Genomic DNA, 20,436 nt, shown 5'->3' with positions numbered 1-20,436 from the left:
TCCAAATGAACTGCAAAGTAGCTGAAAGTTATTGCAGAGTAAAAGGGCTAATGAAATTAAGTTAAGTTATTTTCCAGAATTCGTGGTAGCTTCTGACACAAAAATTTTCCACACTGAAAAACGAAGAGCCTCTGTCTGTTGTCAAATGTTAATTTATTGCAAGTCTCCTTTGTAGCTTTTAATTCTGTGGAAAGAGAAATATCATCAGTTTTATAGTAAATGTGTCCCCAACAATATTAAAATATCATTAAGGAGCTAAATTAATACTTACAGCTGGGCATTCCACAGCACCACTATTGATGTCATCAATGACATCATGAGGATGCCTGCCATCAATGTTGCAGCCCACAGACTGGGCTGTTCCAAGTATCTCTTTAATGGTTCCTGTTATAAAAGCAGAAAATAAGACATTAAGCTCTCAGTGCCTGCAATTCACTCAATCTTGTTCTGCAGGGAAAACAGGCTTGAACAGCTCTCTTGACTTCTCGCCTTAAATTATTAATCACTAACAGTGTATCATGTATTACAAATAAACATTTAAAAAACGGTCTTTGTCCACTTTAGTCTTCAAATTTACTTAATTTAAGACCCTGTCAGCCAGAACTTCACCCCTTAAACACACTCAGATCACTGCTTCCATTTCTAGACATTTACAAACCATCCTTTAACAATGTTCTAATAAATCCATACCCAATACTTGACAAAGCTGGGCTATGTTCTGAAGCCCAGAGTGGACACGATTTCTTGCTGCTCCATGTTCCTCCATGTTCCCAAGCTTTCGGCACAGAGTCACCCACATGCAGAATAACCCTGTTTCCTAAGCTGGGTTTTTCCTCTCAGCTTACCACTGGATTGCACCAGCCAACATAATACTGGAAATCAGGTGCAGTGGCGGGTGGCTGAAGGCAAACATTCACACAAGTACAGAGGCCAGCCTTTGCTTCCCTATATTATTTTATTAGACTTCTGCTGCAAAACCCAAAGCACTGCCTTAATTTAAAAAATCCGTCATGTGCATCTTAATTCTTCACAGTACCTAACATCACACTGTGTATGCTCCAACACTCAAGGCATGTTTCTATATAACTACATGGTTCTTTCTTACCAGAAAGTTCTCTCGCCAAGGATCGGTGTCTCATCTGTCGAGCAATGCTGATAATTTCATCGAAAGTGATGTTTCCATTGTGTTTAACTACACAAAACACACAAGACTCAGTTAATTCTCATATCACACTCAGCAAAGGTGACATGAATCCTTAGTTAGACCCTCTAACCAGTTGTTCCCAAGCTTTCAGCACAGAGTCACCCACAAGCAGAATAACCCTGTTTCCTAAGCTGGGTTTTTCTCTTAGCTCACCACTGGACTGCACCAGCCAATATAACACTGGAACCAGATGCAGTGGCGGGTGGCTAAAGACAAAAAGCAAATCCCACACATAGGGAACATCTTCAATTTTCTCAAGAAAAGCAACTTACTATTTTTCTGCTTCTTTCTGTCCCGAGGAGGTTCCTTTAGGGCTTTGATGATCAAGGCTGAAGCAGAAGGCACAACCTCAATCTAAAGAAAGACATACTCAAGTTATTCTCCCAAATGTACTTTCCCATACCTGTCATCAGTCAGTACAGTGCTCCTGGGCAAGCCTAAATTTAAGTCTCCACATGGAATCAGGTGCCTCTTGCCTAACAAAGCCATCACTTCCAAAAAACCAACGAAGGAATCCTAACTCATGCCTCTATCAAGTTTTAAGGTTACAAAGAGTCCATTAAATCAAGTTCCGAAGTTAAACAACTCACCTCAGCTAGCCGGACTTAAATTCAAAGATTTCTTGATTCTCTTCAATACACTATGCAGGCCCACCTCATTCACATACACTACCAGAAACAGAAGGAACCCAAGAGTACCAGGCCAAGGCACAGCGGAACAAAGCTCTCCACTACGTGTAGTAAACGATCACCCAGATTTTGCTAAAACAGCCATAGTGAGTGGAAACCTATGACTTTCTGACAACTTTGTTAGCTTACTATCTTAGTCGCAGGCCCAACTGACCACAACATACCAGAGTGAGTCTAGTCAAAGCAAAGGATAATCATTAGAACTATCATCTCCACAGTCCTGGATGCAGCCCAGGATGGCATTCACTATTTTTTTTGGGCTGCAATGTTACAGTTGACTAAAAACCCAAATTATTCTTCAGACTACCTCCCATCTTGAACTTGTGAAGTTTCATTTAACAGAAAAATGAGCTAAAGCCTAAGACTTAGATTAAAAAAAAAACAAAACCAAGTGCTAGACTTTACATCGAGTCCCATTTCCATTTAATTTCACCTTACTCAGTTCTTCAAACACCTAGCCAGTCAAATTCTTTCTGGACCCTGGTCCTGTCATTTATGTCCATGTATTCTTCCAATATTTTCGTTACTTGAAAAGAGAGACAATTTTGCCTTTAAGCAGTGATTCAGATGTGGTTAGAATGGGGCCTACGGGACTCTCATCTCTCCAAACCTAAAAGTTAAGCCTCTCCAAAGTGAGTCCAAGAGAGTATTACTTTTTTGGCTGCCATCACATTAAGTTTTAGTTCACTAAACTACCCATTATCCTTCAGGACTGGGGCTTGTAGTTCATTTGTGAATCTTTATATCCTTTACAGTGTTCAGTAGCCCAAATTTCAATATTAACAAGATAAAATTACTAGCAAAATAATTACCTGGGCCTGTCTATTCTGAATGGTAAGTTTCACTGTGATCCTTAGCCCTTTCCAATCACCAGTAGCTTTGGCAATGTCATCACCAACCTTTTTGGGAGACTAAAGTAAAAAAAAGAAGAAAAAAGTGATTATATTGTCCCACAACACTTGCTACATACCGCACCCTCAATTTTTCCATGTAAATAGCTATTAAATGAACAAGCAATTCCTGAAGACTCTTTATAACAAAATAATTTATTCCCTCACTGTCACAAATTTTCCTAATCATTTCTCAATACCTCTAAATTTTGATTAAATGCTTTAGAGAAATAAGAAAGAAGATTCCCAGTAATTAATTTACTTTGCTTCAGTCTCTTACAAATGAAAGTGCTTTTGAGACACTAAAATCAGATGCAGTCTATAACTACTATCAGCAAACTATGAAAAAACTTCTGTACCCAATACAAAATACCCTTACAAAGACTTACCAAACCCAAGGGGCCAATTTTGGGGGCCAGAGCTGATGTGGCACCAACTTCACCACCAGTGCACCTTAAAAACACTAGGAAAAAACAAAGATTAACACACTCTTATTTTCTGCTGTGCTTTTGTAGGAAAAATACAAAAAAATCAAGACGGAAACAATAAAAGCATGTTGGATGTAGGACATCTGATTGAGCTTTGCTCCTGGCACTAGCAGCGTTACCATAAAGGAGCAAGTTTCTTACTCTAGGCCTTTTCCTCTGCAAAATCAAAGGTCTAGATTGGTTGGCCTTTAGAATATCACTCTTGTGGATTTCACATTCTAGATTATCTTCCATGGGGTAATTTATAGCCTGGGTGACAACACTGAATGATAGCTGCAAACCTTAGGCATACTGATGATACACAAACAACGCTACAACCTGGACTCGCACCCTGTGAAGCTCAGAAAGCATTTATTAATTGCATACCAGACACAGAGCACTTCATAGAATTTAAGGCAGAATCCCAGCTACAACAGAGATCACAATCTGATAAACACTGTTAGAATTCACCACACTTGGAGATTTAGAAAGTACTTTCCTCACAACGTAAAGGTCTTTAAAGACGAGGACTACTCCATTTGTCTATCTTCAGTGCTTACCAAATATTTGCTTATTCTATCTTTTTAAAAAAAGGATGAGGCAATCTCCGAGGTCTCTTTCAGCTCGAGATCTAGCATCCAAGCTGGAACTCAAGGGCCTTTACGTTAAAATAACTGGACTAGTATCTAAATATATGTAAGGAGGCCCCACACCACCATTCTGGTCCACTCCAGGTGTGGTTTTAGAAACCCGGACTAATTCTCCCCCACCCCCCCTTTTTAAAAGGCAACGCCCCTAGAGAAGGCAACCCAGGACCTTGACCCTCATTACTCGAGCTCGGGGAGGCTCATGTTAGGAGAGGACGGAGGTGGGGGAAAAGGGAAGGGGATCCCACAGACCTGGAGCGTCACATGGGGAAGGAAGGCTGAGGGGCTCGGAACCTGCTGGGCCCAGGGGTGGAAGCTGACCGGAACACAAGGAGAGCCGGGCGCACGCGCGGCGGGAGGCTGGGGATAGACTTGGCGAGAGAAGTAGGCCCCGGTTCTCCCATTCCCTCCCAGGCCCTGAGACGCACCGACTTTAATTTCATTAGGGTCAAACTTGGGAGGCATGGCGGCAGCGAAGGTAGAGGCTTGGCCTGGATGCTGCGGGGTGGCTGCTGGTGTCGGATGAACCCGGATTCGGGACGACCGAAAGAAGTTGCACCTTCACCACCACGAGCTGGAAGCCAAAAGGCCGGAAGAAATCCGAGTCCCGCCGGATATAGGAAGATCCAAGTCTCGCGAGAACTTCCGTAGCATTGCCGTTGACGCTCTGGAAGCCATGTTGCTTGTGGGCGGGAGCTGGTGGCTGGGAAGCCGGCGATCGCGGTGAGCTGTAGCTGCTGCATCTGGCGGGGTAGGAGGGGAGGCGGGGATCGACCCTTCCCCACCCCTCAGTCCCCGGAGTCACAGCTCCCCGAGATCTTGTCCCCGCTCTTATCTGGGAGTCTCGTTTTCCTGTACGGCGGAGGTTCTAAGATCTGAGTTTCGGCTACACCCCTTTCCCCTTTTTGGTTGGCTGGGCGGGGGGCTTTGGTGGGGCGGTCATTGCACTCTTCCGAGCCCTGGTGTCTCCGGCTTCTGCCCCCGCCGGACCCCCAGCCCCTCCAGCAATGGGTTCCGCACCCACTCCCTGCACTAAGGGAACCTCTTCCCCTCCTCAGTTCTGGGGTCCTCCCTTCTCCCCCAGCCAACCCAGACACCCAGCAGTCACGCTCCGTCCCCGCACCGGAGAGTGCTTTCATGGGCCGGGCTAGCAAGGCTGTGGCTGCTCAGGGGAACCCAGATCGTGGACCTTTCTCCTCGTCCCTACCCAGCCTGTCCACTTGTCTCCAACCATCCCTAGGTGTGGCTGTCAGGGGTATTCAGCAGCATTAATCTTTATTTCCTACCCTTATAAACAGACACGGGTGATGCAGGCCCGGGAGTCAGGAAACCGGAGTTTTCATTCCACCTTTACTACTAACTCATCCTTTGACTTTGGGCAAATCATTTCCTTCATGTGCAAGATAAGATGGTCTCTGTTCCTTCAGTAGAGCTCTGACCTTCTGAATCTGTAATTGTGACATGTCCTCTTAAGACCGCGTCCATCCAGGCTAGCCTGTTGCCACAAGGGAACGTGGCTTTCCGGGTACCTCTTGAGGCTAAATGAACGGGAACAAGACAGTCTCTCCCTGGAGGGGGGGTCTGGCTGTCCCCCAAGCCTGGAATGCCCTCCCTCCTCGTGTCTGCCTCCTGGCTTCCTTCAAAGCTCAGCTAAAGTCTCACCTTCAACAGGAAGCCTTTCCCAATCCTTCTTCCCCTCTTTATTATTTATTCTTATCTAGAACACGTATTCCTGTGTGTAACTTGTTTGTATAGCTTTGTTTGTTGTCTCCCCCATTAGATTGTGAGCCCTGCAGGGCAAGACTGTCTTTTGCCCCTTTCTGTATCCCCAGTACTTAGTTCAGTGCCTGGCACATAGAAAGTGTTTAATAAATGTTTACTGAGTGATTGATTAAATGAGGAGTAGGGGAGGTTTAAATTATGAATAAGATCAGAGTTTTCAGTCAGGTCCTTAACACAGATTGTAGGGGTGGTGTTGGCAGCAGCACCCAGATGGCAAAGTGGATAGAGCAGGGCATGCTTCAGAAAGACTGGCCTCACTTAGCTGTGTGACCCTGGGCAAGTCATTTAACCCTGTTTGCCTCAGTTTCTTCATCTGTAAAATGAGCTGGAGAAGGAAATGGCAGACCATTCTTTGCCAGGAAAAAATCTTTGCTGAGAAAACCCTAAATCAACAACGACAGAACTGAAAGGGACCTCGGAGATCATCTAATTCAACCTTATTAGAGAACTTGGGCACTTTTACTCTTCATTTTGGTATGTCACAGAGTAGTTTACACACAGTAGATAATAAATATTTGTTGAACTCATGAATAAATGAACCAGTGTAATACATCGTTGTCATGTTGTCTTCAACTTCAAGGATCCATAATCTTTGCAGTGAGGACGGTCCCTCTACTGACATAGATTGCAATACTCATATCCTTAGCAGACAGTTTTCCTGAAGGTTTTTTTTTTTTTGGCCAAAAAATTAATTACCTGGCCAACCTGGTACTGAGCCTGGCCACACTTAGCTAAACTGGTTTCTTATGTTTCTTGGTGGTTCCACCGGTGGTCACTGTCGTCATAAACACGTTACGTACAAGACCCCCTATTGGCCACTGGTCACAGGACGATGAGCTCTTTGCATATGAGCTTGAGGGTCCATACACATAGTAGTTCCTTAATATTTGTTAATCTGATTTCAGAATCCTACTGTGATGAGTTTCCGGATCCTTGAAGTTATTGTTTGGCAGTTCTATCCAGTGAAACAACGGAGATAGATAGATGGTTCTCAGGCACCAGAAATAGCCAAATATGTTCTTCTGTGTTACTGGTTTCTCTAATTGTTTCCTAGAGATCCAGTGCCTACTTCTGGTGGAAAGAGAAGGATGCCTCTCTTCTTCCGAAAAAGGAAACCCAATGACGAAGCTCGGAAACGCTTTGAATACCAGATGTGTCTGGTGAGTTTGAGCTCTGGTCTCACTGTTTTCTCTTGCTCAGTCTTGTATTCTGTTACTCTCTGCCATGCCTTGCGTTCTGCAGTGAGCTGTAGAGAATGAGCATCAGTTGAAAGAACTGGGTTCATTTACTTCGAAGAATGGAAGACTTGGGGCAGGGTGGAGTGGTGAATACGGTAGCTGTCTTCGAGTAGGTGAAAGAGGAATTAGACTTGTTCAGCTTAGCCTAGAAGAGAAAAAGAAGTGGATGTATCCCTGCATTAATAGGTAGTTAGGTGGCACAGTGGTTGGAGAGTTGAGCCTGGAGTTAGAAAGACCTGAGGTCAAGTTTGGCCCCAGACACTAGCTGTTTGAACCCTGGGCAAATCATTTAACCTCTGTTTGCCTCAGTTTCCTCAGCTGTAAAATGGAAGTAATAATGATGCCCACCTCATAGAATTGTTGTGGGGTCAGATGGGATATTTATGCACAGTGCCTGGCAAGTAGGAGGCACTCTATGAATGCTTATTCTCTTCCCTCTTCTCCTTCCCCATCTCCCCTCCCTTATTAATAGAAGTAACAATGTGCAGAATGAGAAAGGTGATTGTTCCACAGAATTCACTGCTGGTGAGACCACATCTTGATTATTGAGTCCAATTCCAGGCATCACATTTTAGAAAGAATATTGGTAAGCTTGAATGTGTGTAGAGGATAGAGAGAGATCCAGAAGGTATACCACATGAGCATCAGTGAAGGAAGCCATCATGTTTAGGTTAGAGAAGGGAAGACTTGTTGGGGTGGGGGATATATAATGGCTGTATGTGGCACATTAAAAAGCCCAATTGATTTGAAGTCTAAAGACTGGGTTCTAATCCTGTATCTGCTACTTGCTGCCAAGGTCACTTGCTATGACCTTGGGCAAGTTTCTCAACTCTCTGATTTTCTATTTCCTCATCTAAAAATAAATGTGTTGGAAAAAATAAACTTTAAGGTCTCTGCTAGCTTGAAATCTTTGATGTTATGTGAAAGCAGACTTATTTAATAACTTATTTAACAAAGCCCCAGAAAGATAGAACTAGGAATTATGTATGGGTAGAAGTTACAGAAAAATATATTTCATCTTGATATGAGGAAAAGCTTCTTTATAATTTGAATTCTCTAAAAATGAAATGGGGACTTCTGGCCAAGATGGCTGCCCTAACCGGGAGATTGACCATCTTGTTCCCACATACTTACAACTGAAGTTTGTACCAGACCATGTGATGATGACAAAGTGCAGTGAGAAATTACTGTTAAGTGACTTCTTCCATTCTAGAACTATAGAAAAAGTCAGAAGCCCATAGGCTTTGGGAAAGAGAATCCCTCTAGCAAAATGAGCACCACTGTGACCAGATGTTGTATACCTATAAATTGCAAGGTTCTGTGTCTGGAGATAGCAAGAGCAGTGGGCTCCCCTAATAAAGCTCCAGGTTGATTAGAAAGTCCCAGGAAGGGGGTTGTGAAAGTCCTGGTGACCGGTATAGTGCTGACTGACATGGTGCCATACTTCTCACACCAGGACATCTTAGGCCCAAGGCAGCTAAGGTCCCTAACACTCTGATCCCGAGATGTCAGAGTAAGAGCCCGAAAGACTCAGGGCTCCAAACCTCAAAGATCCAGGAGGACTAAACTGTAGAAGGTATAGAGGTCAATGCAAGAACTCAGGAGATCCAGGGTAAAACCAAGCAGGATTGACCACCCCACCCCAAAATGCAATAGGGAATAGAACCTGACCCTGGCACAAAATCCCAATGCAGGAACTAAAGCTGAGGAGATGAGTAAATCAAAGAAGGTAACGAAAATTATTGCAAATCTAAATCCATAACAATTTCAATCAAGGACTCAAAGGAAAAAAGCATTTTCCAAAAGGACTGAATGAATACTTAGAGAAAATGAAGCAAGAATTTTAAAAATGGAATAAAAACTTTTGAGGAAAGAATTGGAAGGAAAAGAAGGAGCTTAGAAGAGAAAGTGGGAAACCTTACCCAAGAAGTAGACTTTAAAAACTAGAGTAGCTCAAATACAAATCAGTGACTCTATGACATAGACAGCAGAAATATTGGAACAAAATCAAAAGACTGAAAAAATAGAAGACAATGTAAGATTGCTTATGCAAAAAATGACCTACTTAGAAAACAAGTCAAGGAAAGAGAATTTAACAGTCATTATATTCCCTGAAAACCATGATTAAAAAAAAAATCTATTAGAACCAGAGGGCAAAGTAAAGAGATCCACTTCTTACTTCCTGAAAGGAATCCCAAAAGAAAAAGTCCCAGTGATGTTATACCCAAAATCCAGAGCTTCCAATATCCAAGAAAAAATAGTACAAACATCCTGAAAGAAGCAGTTAAAAATACCAAGGAACTATAAAGACCTGCCAGCTTCTGGTCAAAACAAGAGATCTTGAAATACACTATTCCAAAAAGCAAATGATATCAGTTTACAACTAAAAATAACTTACCCTAGGTGAAGCTCTGTATAATCCTATGGGGAAAAATTGGGCATTTATTAGGATAGAAAACTTTCAAGCATTTCTAGATGAAAAAATTAGAGCTGAGTAGGAACTTTGAAATACAAATATATGAGTCCGGAGAAACCTAGAAAACTAAATTTATTTGCGCAATGAGAAAGAGCTGTGTGACGATGTAATGCTGACATTCTAATAGGAGAAGAAGGAACATGTGCCCTTGAAAAAGCCTTAGGATCTTCAGAGAGTATTAAGGGAATTTAATAAGAAGGTTGAAGGTCTTGGGAATGGGTTGGTTTTGTTCTGTCTGAAGAGGAGAAAAAGAAGCTGGGGTAATGTCTCTAAAGAGCTTTCCTCACAACAGCCCTGTGGGTTGGTATGAGATAAGAAGGCAGTGTGGTATAGTGAGAAGAGTACTAGATCTGGAGTTGGGAGGCCTGGCTTTGAATGCCTGCCATGCCACATGCTAGTTGTGTGACTCTGAGCAAGACAGTTTTACTGAGACAGAGTCTCAGTTTCCTCATCTGTAAAATGGGGATAAATAACACTTGCAAAACTTATCACACAGTTTGCTGTGAAAAAAGCACTTTGTAACACATGATATAAATGTGAGTTATCCCAACATTACTCGTGGTGGATGCCTGACAAATATTAGTTGACTTGAATTACATTTTCCCTTCTGTTAAAATGTGGAGCTTGGGCTCAGGTGATCTCTGAGGTCCCTTTCATGTTTTAATCTATGACCGTGCTATGTATGGTGTTGAGTACTAGAGATGCAAAGATAGATTTTGTTTAACTAGGGGTCGACTTCATCACAGGTATTTTTTAATAATATTTATACATAAGTTCTTGTTCCCCATCACTTCATAGTATATAATTCACAAGTGTTTTTCACCTCTATTACTGTTTTACTTGCCCCTTTGAATGATATCTTGTTATAATTTCTGGTCCGTTTGACCTACTGTAGGACCCTGGGCAGCTGGCTTCTTCCATCTCTTACTTTGCTTTCTTCTCGTTAGGGAGATGATTTCTAAAGTCCTTTCCAGATCCAAAATTCTTTGATTCTGTGACCAGATTTCCAGCTTTCTAAGGTTGCTTTAAATATTGTCAGAAATGAGCTACCATTGAAGGATTGTTTGGTAATTTTTTTCCCCTTAGGCAAAAGAAGCTGGGGCAGACGACATTCTCGACATCTCTAGATGTGAGCTCCCGGAGGTAATGTGATTGTGGTGTTTGAGTTATGTGTTTTATTTGACTTATTTTTTTTGGACCTGATGTCTACAGTAAGGACAGGTGTGAACTTAATCTTTTTTTTCAAGTTGCCAAAATGAGATAGGAATCTTGAGACTTCTGTAATTTTCTCCTTAACTAAAAATTAAAGGTGATACTTTGACAATGACATGCTTTAAAATAACCACAAAATTAGAAGAGTTTATAGTTAAGCCCTTGGAATGTTGGAAGAGTATGGATTGGGGTGCAGATCATGGGTTTTCTGGGAAGCCTTTGCAAGTCCTTTCCAAAGTGGGAAGAAACCCTTGCTCTGCTCCTAGACTACCAGGGGACCTTCTGACCCATCCTAGTTTTACTTCAGGGTGAGAGATAGCTCCCAGAGGCAGTTTGGAGCTTGGGAAGTCAAAAAAAGGACATTCAACGCTTTTCTTAAGGTGAAACTGAAGAAGTTTAGACAGCTGTTTTCCTGCAAATAAGCTCCAGGGAATGTATGCTGGGGTTTCTTTGGTTGGTCATATGAGTATTAATTTATTGATAAAGACACTGTGCCAGCAAGCTTTGTCATATTGATCAGTAGTTTTGCTTCATGTTAAGCATAAGCTACTAACTACACTCAGATAAGCTATTTTTCTCCCTATTTTATAATATTATTTATTTGATACCTTATTTCCCCCCAATTATATGTGAAAACAAATTTTTTTTTTGGGCAGTGGGGTTAAATGACTTGCCCAGGGTCACACAGGTAGTAAATGTTATGTGTCTGAGGTCAGATTTGAACTGAGGTCCTCCTGAATCCAGGGCCAGTGATCTATCCACTGCACCACCTAGCTGCCCCCTGAAAATAATTTTTAACATTCATTTTTAAAATTTTGAGTTCCAGATTCTCTCTGTTCTTCTCTCCTCACCCCTCCTCAGATAAGCTGTTTTTTAAAAAATGTTGGATCCCTGTTGACTAATGACTAACAGTGGGTAGGGCAGAAATCAACCTCTTCAAATGCTGCTCCCCAACCTCTCCCAAGACGTGCGTCCCCGCGGCCTTTGGCTGCTTCCTTCCCATGTGAACTAACTCAGCTTCATCTCCCACATCCAGACTGTACTTACTATCCTGTATACAGAGTAAATTAGAAAACAGAAGGGTCTTTGATGGGGGCTAACTCTTTACTTTGATTTTTCATTAGATTCCATTTGGGGTTTTTTCAACATGCAAAGTACTTCAGAAGAAGGTGAGAAAGTCTTAATTTTGAGAGAGAGATTTTAGTGGTTGTTAAATATAATTTTTGACCTCATTGGGTTTGTTTCCTTGATTGTTATCATTATGATTATCGTTACCAATAATCACCATAACAGTAAATCACATTTCTATTGGGCTTTAAGGTTTACATTGAGCTTCCCTCGTATGTAACAACCCTGTGAACTGGGTAGTGAAAGTATTACTATTTTATTCTACAGATGAAGAAAGAAACTGAAACTCAGAGTCTGACTTGCCCAGAGAGTGACAAGTATATATTAGAGTCATGATTTGAATCCAGGTTTTTGAACTACAATTCAATGTTTGTATTGCTCTAATGTAGCTGCCTTTCCTAGTTCAACTCTTGCCCCAGACACCTGCCCCTGAGTCATTCCTCTTTAAATTTTCTCCTTTGTCCCATGCAGCATCTCCTAAGGGAGACCAAGCAAAGCCATTGATATCTCAGAAAAACCCACCTAACTTTGGTCCAAATTCAGTGTTTCTTTAACTGAAATGAAGCAGCAAGCTGTCTACCATGGCAGGTATTTAAGCAGAGATTGATTGAACTGCTAGAGATTCAGAACTGCCAGAGAGAGAAATTCTGTAGTAGTTTGGTGGCTGGAATAAATGGCCTTTAATGGTGCTAAACATAGTCCTTTGTGGGAACATCTGACCGCAGTGGTAAAGTTGCTGATCACTGTCATCCTTAAAGGAGCATAGGGGTCAAGGCTACAGGTGACTTTAGAGATCACCTATTCAACCCCTTCATGTGGCAGATAAGAAAATGGAGGTCCAGACCACGGGTGACTTCCCCGTGGTCACATAATCATCAGGGGCAGAATTTGAACCCAGGTCCTCTGACTTTGAGTCTGGGGCACTTTCCACTATACTGCATGTGTGCTGTTGTGTAGTAGAGTGGGAAAAGCATTGTATGTCAGGATTCCAGTTGTGGTTTTGCCACTAACTTGCTTTGGGACTTGGGACAAATCCCTTTGTCCCTCTGGCCTCTGTTTCCTCTTCTGTCAAATGTGGGAATTGGGCTAGATCAGGGCTTCTTAACCTCTTTGTGTGTTCCCCTTTGGCAATCTGGTGAAGCCTGTGGACCCCTTCTCAAAAAAGCACTTTTAAATAATTGAAGGAAATGCTCAATTTCAGTTAGAGGTTAGTAAAAATAAGGATATAGTTTTTTTTTTCCCCCCAACCAAGTTCATGCCCCACCTCAGGTGAAGAACCCCTGGATTAGATAGTTCCCAGAGCCCCGTCAGTGCTACATTCTGTGATGCTAAGGTTGGATATCTGTTTCAAATGTGTGCCTACTTTTCTTTTCTGTCTTAGACTGCACTGAAGCCCTTTAGGCTGTAAGACTCTTCCACCTTGTTTCCTTGTAGGTGTTGATTGTTCATACAAATTGCCTCACTTCCTTGGTTCCCAAGTCTTGCAGCCTCCTGAGCCTTGGAACGATCAAGGTAACGTGCCAGTTTTCCTCAGGAACCTTGATGCTGGCCTGAGGCCAGGGTCCTTCTTCAGTTATTTAGCTGTTAATAAAGTTCTGCCACCTTCCACACATGTGTGATGCCAGCTGTGGTGACAGGCAACGAGGAGGGGAATAAACTGAATAAAAGTAAAAGGCAGTGGAAGCCTATCATCATTGGGCTTGTCATTACATGGTCTGCTTATACTGTCTCCTCAAACATGATGTGTAGGATATAAAATCCAAGGTGACCAAGATGACGAGGGGCCCAGGGATGGTGCCGGCAATGGCTCTAGTAAAGGAGCGGAGAAGCCTTAGTGTAGTCACGAGAGGTGTGTTTTAAGGATTGTCCTGTGGGAGAGGGATGATGCTTGTTCTACTTGGCTCCAAGGGGCAGAACAAGGAGCAACCGTTAAAAAATACAGAGACAGATTTCAGTCAGACCTGGGGGGAACCACATAAAAAATGGGGCTGTAGAAAAGGGGCTTGGGCTTCCTTAGGAGGGAGTGGCTTCCTCGTTATTGAAGGCATCAGTGAAATGCTTGTTGAGGATGTGGCAGAAATGTTTTGTTGGGGTATGAGTTGGCCGGGGTGATCTGAGGTCCCTCTCAGCTCCGAGGTTGTGTGACTGATTCTGTGCGGTCAGTTACCACGTGTTTATTGAGGGTCTGCTGTGTACCAGGCGTTATCTAGGGATGCAGAAAAGGAGATGACGTAGACCTGATTTTGAAGGACAAAGAATTTGCAATTTAATAGGGAAGGAAAAACATTACATGAGAAGTTAAATAACAAATACAAATAACAGTATACGAAGCACAAAGCACGTGGCAGTGCGTGATTCATTGTGGAATGAGTGATTTCCAACCCTAAATAATTTTAGAGGAGAGAGAAATTGTTCTGGGCTGGCATGATGGAGATGGAATTTGAGCTGGGCCTTGAAGGATGGTGATAATCGGGCTAAAGCCTCCATTATTAGGGTGTTTTCCCCCCATCTGACCTTCACACAAGGTCCCAGGGCATCATTCTGGTCTATGGAATGTTTAGTCTAAAGCCCTTTCAGCCCTTTGCCCAGTGGTGTGTGAAAGATCTGTCTTCCTTCGGCAGGTTTTGGACCTTCATGATAACCAGCTAACAGCTCTTCCCGATGCTCTTGGACAGCTAACATCTCTTCAGGTATGCTCCACACTCAGAACTGTGGTCCCTGGGACTGACGAATGGGCTGTTCCACTTTGGCAAGCAGATGCAGGCAGGGCACTGCTCTCCCTTAATTCTGCGCTTTGTGCTTGCAGTGTCAAAAAGGCTGTGGTGGCATTCTGGCTCTCCTTTAGAAAAAGGCCCCACCCTCTTGGCCACAGTCATTGTCTCTGCGCTTTGGTTAGGAGGTGTCTTATTGCTTCTCAGCAAAGACAGATCATGACCGCAGAACTGGTGAGGTTTGGAGTGCTGTGGGAACTTAGAGGCAGCATAGGCCACGTCCAGGGACCAGGCAAGGTTTCTTAGAGGACTGGCATTTGACTCAGGCCTTGAATGAGATGTTCCACTTAAGTGGAGTGGGTAGGGTGGGGCATTGTAGATAGAGAGGATAGCAGAATAGCACAACTAAAGACTCAGGAGGAAGAACAGAGGGTGTGTTTGGGGAATGCAGGCAGCCAGGTGGTGCAGTGGCTAGACCTCTGGGCCTGGAGTCAGGAAGACTCATAAGTTCAAATCCCGACTCACATTCTTACTAGCTGTGTGACCCTGGGCAACTCACTTAACTCTGTTTGCCTCAGTTTCCTCATCTGTAGGATGAGCTGGAGAAGGAAATGGCAAACCACTGCAGTATCTCTGCCAAGAAAACCTCAGATGGGGTCATGCCTGAGCAACAACAAAATGTTACTAGAGCATAGAGTGTATGAGAATAGTAGGAGGCAAGGTTGAAAGGTTATGTTGTAGTATGTGGCTTGGAGTCAAAAGGGCACTGCTCTGGATTCAGATCAGCCCTGACATCCAGCAGGAGATTGTGCAGAACTCGCTTAATGGCTCTAAGCCTCTGTTTCTATTCTTATAAATGAAGATAACAAAATATATATTACTTCCTGCATAGGGTTGTTGTAATAAAAGTATTTTGCAAACCTCAAGGACCCATATAAATAGTTTGTTAGTTGGTTTTAAAACCAAATCTGTGGTTTCATTGGCATAGGGAATTACTGATGAGAAGACTTCCTCTACCGATAGATTATTTGCTCTGCACCTTCTAGTCTTAGGAATCAAGTGGATAAGTGACTTGCCCTGAATCACACGGCCAATATGTGTCCAGTTGGTAGGACGTGAATCCCAGGCTCTGTGTCTACTGGACCCTACTACCTCTCGTAATGAATCAGTTGCTCTCTGTAAAATTAAGATAATTATATGTGTTGTGATTATTATTGGGGACAAGTCATTGTGGGTCTTGAATTACAAGAAAAGGAATTTGGACTTTATTAGGCAAGAAGACAGAATATATTCAGAATTGTGTTTTAGGAAGATCAAACTAAAGTATTTCTTCTTCATTTTAATCATCAGTCCGTATTTATTAAGCTTTTACTGTGTGCTAGTGATTAGAGATACAATGAAAAAGCAAAACCAGTCCCTGCCCTTGAGAATCTTGTAGTCTGGCAAGGAGAGACAACATGTATTTATTTGAACATATACAAAATAGATACAAGCTCATTTGGAGGGAGTTACAAAATAAGACTGGTCCTCCAAGCCTAACAGAAAGTACACCTTTCCAACCGTATCTCCCACTGTTTCTTCTTTTCCCCACCCTGTGCTCTAGGGCAGAGGTGTCAAAGTCAAATGGAAATGGATCTCTGCTGGCTGCATATTGACTTAAAAAACCATGAATTAACATTATCTCTGTTGGATTTTTCTTTATTTTGTTAAATGTTTCCTAGTTTTATTTTAATCTGGACTTTACCTGGGAGTTTGCCGGCTTGGGAGCTTGGCACCTTTGCTCTAGGGTCTACTTTAGCAGCTGGTGGAATCAGGAAAAGCCTCAGGTAGAAGGTGGTCCTTGAGTTGGGCCTAAAGGAAGGGAGGAGTTCTAGGAGACACAAGTGAGGAGGGAGCCTGTTCCGTGCATGAGGCAGAGGCACTGAGATGGAAGGTGCTGTGTGAGGAAGAGTGAGGAAGCCACTTGACTGATTTTAGTGTGTGTGGACGGGAGCCACATAATCAGACTGGGGAGGGACAATGGTACCAGGTTGTGAAGGATTTTAAATACCAAACAGAGGAGTCCATATTTGATGCTGCAGATAATGAGGAGCCCCCAGTGTTGACTGACTGAAGAGTAACACAGCCAGACCTCTGTTTAAGGAAAATCAAAAGGCAGCTGTGGAGGATGGACTGGAGGGGCAGAGACCAGAGTCATGGAGACCAAATAGGAAACCATAGTAATGGTCCAGGTTTGAGGTGATGAGGGCCCAAGCTAGGGTGGAGGAAGAGAAGGCAGAAATGTGAGTATATGAGAGAGAGAGAGAGAGTGGAAATAGAACTGGCAGGCTGTGATCCCTGGATGTGGAGGTGTCCAAGGGGGAGTAAGAATTAGTGACATCAAGCTTGTGAACCAGGTTACTATTAGGACGGCCGCACCGTGGACAAAAGGAGAGCGGTTTGGGAAGGTGGTGCTCTAAGAGCACAGTTGTCCAGCCCTGACTGAAGAAACATTGTATTGTACGGTAAGGTCGAGTAAATTGTTTCTCCTGATCACCTTGACAGGTACATCATCATAGTCTCTGGGTTTTCCAGCTGCAGCAGAGGCCCAGGTGCGCCGGGTCAGCCGGGGTCAGGGAGAGAAAGCATCGTCTCTGTTTCCAGGCCATGGCCAGGCTTTCTTTTCTCATTCTGGCTCCTCTGCCTTCTCTGGAGCCAAGGGCTTGGGCAGCTTGCAGCACCAAGACAGGGGATGATGCAGGCCCATGCATTCACCTGTTAGAGAAGTGGAGGTCCTAGTGACATGGGTTCGACTAAGCCCCGAGCTGGCCTAGTGCCCAGTTCCTTGGGATTAATTACTGGATCCTTTTTTGGAGAGTTCAGTTCAGTTCACTTCAACAAGCATTTGTTAATCACCTGCTGAGTGCCAGGTGCTGTCCTAGGCTCTGGGGATAAACAAAGACAAAAACAAAACTCTCCCTTCCCTGTCCTGGGGAGAAACAGCAAGTACCCAGAGGAGCAAATACAGATTATCTATAAAAGAGACGCAAAATATTTTCCATGGGCTGAGAGTCCAGCAGCTGATGGAATGGAGACAGGAGGGAGCACTTGAACCCTAGGAGGCAGAGGGAGGAGGGATGGCATTCCTAGGCAAAGACATGGAGGGAAGAGAGGGAAATTAGATGGTGAACAGGATATAAGCCAGTTTGGCTGGAACAGAGAGAGAGAGAGAGAGAGGGCGAGTGTGAGTGAATGTGAGTGAGTGAGTGTGTGAGTATGGAAAGACAGAGAGGAAGAAATAACAGGCATATGAGCAAGTGAGCATGAAGGGAGCTAGTGTGAGGATCCTCTGAAAAGACAGGCTAGAGCCAGATTGTGGAGGACTTTGAAAGCCAAACAGAAGAGTGTATATTTTACGCTAGAGGCATTAGAGGGACACACTAGAGAGACTCTGCACTTGTGCAGAGGAGTGACGTGATTAGAACTTTGATTTAGAAATACCAGGTTAGCAGCAGTGTGGGGATGGATCAGAGAAGAGAGGAACTGAAGGCAGGGAGATCCATTAGGAAGCTACTGCAGGGGCAGTGAGGTAGCGCAGTGGATAGAGCACCGGCCCAGGACTCAGGAAGACCTGAGTTCCAATCCGGTCTCAGACACATAACACTTACCAGCTGTGTGACCTTGGGCAAGTCATTTGACCCCATTGCCTAGCCAAAAAAAAAAAAAAGGAAGATACTGTGGTGATCCAGTGGGCCATGATGAAGGCCCAGGTGAGTGAAGAGGAGGCAACCCAGGGGCTGACCACCAACCAGGGACAAAGCAGACTGGTTGGAACTTCTTTTTTTTTCTTGCCTTCTTTGAAGGTACTAATGCCCAATGAAATAGGCAGGAAGCATTAGGAAGGAGAAGTCCTTCTTAGTGTGCTGCAGGGCCTAAATAATTATTCAATCCATCCTTGAGAAATTGAGAGATGAATTTTAAGCCTGTCCTCCCAGTAATATCTGTGGGGCTGATGGAAGCTTTGTTGTTACCTCAGGAGGCTGTGGTATAGACAACTTGTAGTTTCTTCTTATTCTCTTTTCTCTCTGTTTTAGGTCTTGAATGTTGAAAAAAATCAGTTGAAATGTCTTCCACATTCCATCGGGGACCTGGCCCAGCTCCAGACTCTCAATGTGAAAGGTATGAAAGCAAGGTAAACTCCTCAGAACTGGTCTCTTCACCTGAGTAGAGATCAGTTAGGCCTGAGCTATCTAGTGCCTGTACATGTTTTGAGGAAGGTGGTGGCTCAGTGAGTAGAGCACTTGGGCCTGGAGTCAGGAGGACCTGAGTTCAAATCTAGCCTCAGACATTTCTTAGCTGTGTGACCCTGGGGAAATTCACTTAACCCCTGCCTGACAAAATGGATCTACTAGAGAAGGAAACAACAAGCCACTCCAGTATCTTTACCATGAAAACCTCAAATGGAGTTGCAAAGGGTCAGAGGTGACTGAAATGACTGAACAAACAGCATGTGCTTTGTGCAGATATTGAAATTGAAAGAGTGAAAGTATTCTGTGAGGCAGAGCTGCCACAGACCAAATGAGCTGCGGTCATGAATGAGCCCTATGGTGATTAGAGATAAGGTTACCATAAATGTCTTAAAGAATGTGTTTTATTCTTATAAAAAATATTTTAAAATAGATTTTATTGATATCTTGTTTTTACATTGCCCAGATTTCCTCCCACCTCCCACCTCATGCTCTTCCCAGAGTGCCATCTCTTATAACAAATAATTTTTCTTAAATGAGGGAAGGAGAGAAAAAAAATTCACCCATTCAGGTGAATATATAAAAAAACAAAACCAAACCCCACCCCTGATGCTGTATGCAGTCTTCTGCCCTTGTAGATCTCCCGCCTCTGCAGAGAAGCACGGGGCAGTATCTTTCCGTATCCCTTCTTTGGAGCCAAGCTTGCTATTTATTATTTTCAAAACATTCCATTTTGGTTGATTTGTGGTGGTTCTTTCTATGTACATTGCTATAGTCATTGTGTATATTGTTTTCCTGCCTCTGTTTACTTCAGTTTGCATCAGGTGAGGTAACTCTGTGTTTCTCTGTATTCATTAGTCATTATTTCTTTAGTACAGTCATGTGCCATTACATTTATGTATCACAGTTTATTTACCCATTCGCCATTGCGTTGGCATCTACTTTGTTTCTAGTTCCTTGCTACCATGAAAATACTGCCATACACATTTTGATGTATTTGGAGCTTTCTCTTTATCAATGATCTACTTGGAGTATATGCCTCTCAGTAGAATCTCTAGGTCAGAGGGTAGAAGCATTTTAGTCACTTTATTTGCATAATTCCAAATTGCTTCCCAGAATGGTTGTACCAGCTCATAGCTCTACCAGCAGTACATTAACATGCCTATCTTTCCACAGCACCTCCAACACTGACAATTTCTGTCTTTTGTCTACTTTGCCAATTTGCTGGGTATGAGGTAAAATGCCAGGGTTGTTTTGATTTGCATTTCTCATATACTTAGTGATTTTGATCCTTCTTTCATATGGATATTAATAGTTAGCAATTCATCTTTTGAAAATTCATCTTTTTCATGTCTTTTGGCCCCTTCTCTATTGGGGAATGGCTTTCAGTATTTTTTAAATACATACATACATATACATATATATATATATATATATATATATATATATATATATACATATACATATATATATATACATATATATATATATATATATATATACATATCCTGTTAATTTTCTATATTTTGTGAATAACAAAACCTTATCAGAGATATTTGATACAAAAATTGTTTCCCCAATTGACCATTCCTCTATTTCTCCACATAGGATTTTAATGACTTCTCAAATTCAAAGCATTTTGATATAGGTAGTAGACAGTGTTGGAATTCAGGCCTGGGGGCCCCAGCTTTTCATTCTTTCTCCATGCTTGGTCTTAGGCAGGTTGCTTCTCCATGGAGTGCTTTAGTGTCTCCATTTAGAGATGT

At 42.9% G+C, this 20,436-nt stretch overlaps 2 protein-coding genes and 2 non-coding genes across 6 annotated transcripts in view; 1 reads left to right on the top strand and 3 right to left on the bottom strand.

Annotated features, from left to right (window-relative positions):
• Nucleotides 1–136: 136 nt before the first annotated feature.
• On the bottom strand, nucleotides 137–4,505 carry LOC110193624 (large ribosomal subunit protein uL11). The gene is made up of 7 exons (XM_020965515.2): nucleotides 4,326–4,505; nucleotides 3,173–3,246; nucleotides 2,706–2,804; nucleotides 1,477–1,558; nucleotides 1,106–1,192; nucleotides 272–384; nucleotides 137–184 (listed from the first exon to the last, which is right to left on the bottom strand). The coding sequence occupies exons 1-7, from the start codon at nucleotides 4,360–4,362 to the stop codon at nucleotides 179–181; spliced, it is 498 nt and encodes a 165-aa protein (XP_020821174.1). The 5' UTR covers nucleotides 4,363–4,505; the 3' UTR covers nucleotides 137–178.
• On the bottom strand, nucleotides 763–896 carry LOC144456049 (small nucleolar RNA SNORA65). Its single transcript, XR_013484955.1, has one exon. It is a non-coding gene; the product is annotated as a small nucleolar RNA SNORA65 (small nucleolar RNA).
• Nucleotides 1,276–1,407, bottom strand: LOC144456050 (small nucleolar RNA SNORA65). The gene has a single exon (XR_013484956.1). It is a non-coding gene; the product is annotated as a small nucleolar RNA SNORA65 (small nucleolar RNA).
• A 51-nt stretch (nucleotides 4,506–4,556) lies between the features above and the next one.
• LRSAM1 (leucine rich repeat and sterile alpha motif containing 1) overlaps nucleotides 4,557–20,436 on the top strand; it is a 39,226-nt gene continuing 23,346 nt past the window's right edge. The window contains exons 1-7 of one of the 3 annotated variants that reach the window (XM_020965513.1): nucleotides 4,557–4,620; nucleotides 6,734–6,839; nucleotides 10,480–10,536; nucleotides 11,730–11,774; nucleotides 13,168–13,245; nucleotides 14,355–14,423; nucleotides 18,518–18,602. In XM_020965513.1, coding sequence (XP_020821172.1) covers nucleotides 4,574–4,620; nucleotides 6,734–6,839; nucleotides 10,480–10,536; nucleotides 11,730–11,774; nucleotides 13,168–13,245; nucleotides 14,355–14,423; nucleotides 18,518–18,602 — 487 coding nt within the window. In that variant the 5' untranslated portion in view covers nucleotides 4,557–4,573. The other 2 variants (XM_020965514.2, XM_078150032.1) reach the window with 2 other exon arrangements.

This window comes from Phascolarctos cinereus, unplaced genomic scaffold (genome assembly GCF_003287225.1).
Source record: "Phascolarctos cinereus isolate Bilbo 61053 unplaced genomic scaffold, phaCin_HiC Scaffold_2;HRSCAF=192, whole genome shotgun sequence".
Classification (NCBI taxonomy): domain Eukaryota; kingdom Metazoa; phylum Chordata; class Mammalia; order Diprotodontia; family Phascolarctidae; genus Phascolarctos; species Phascolarctos cinereus.
The sequence above is the reverse complement of the archived record's forward strand: the minus strand, read 5'-3'. Positions and strand labels throughout refer to the sequence as shown.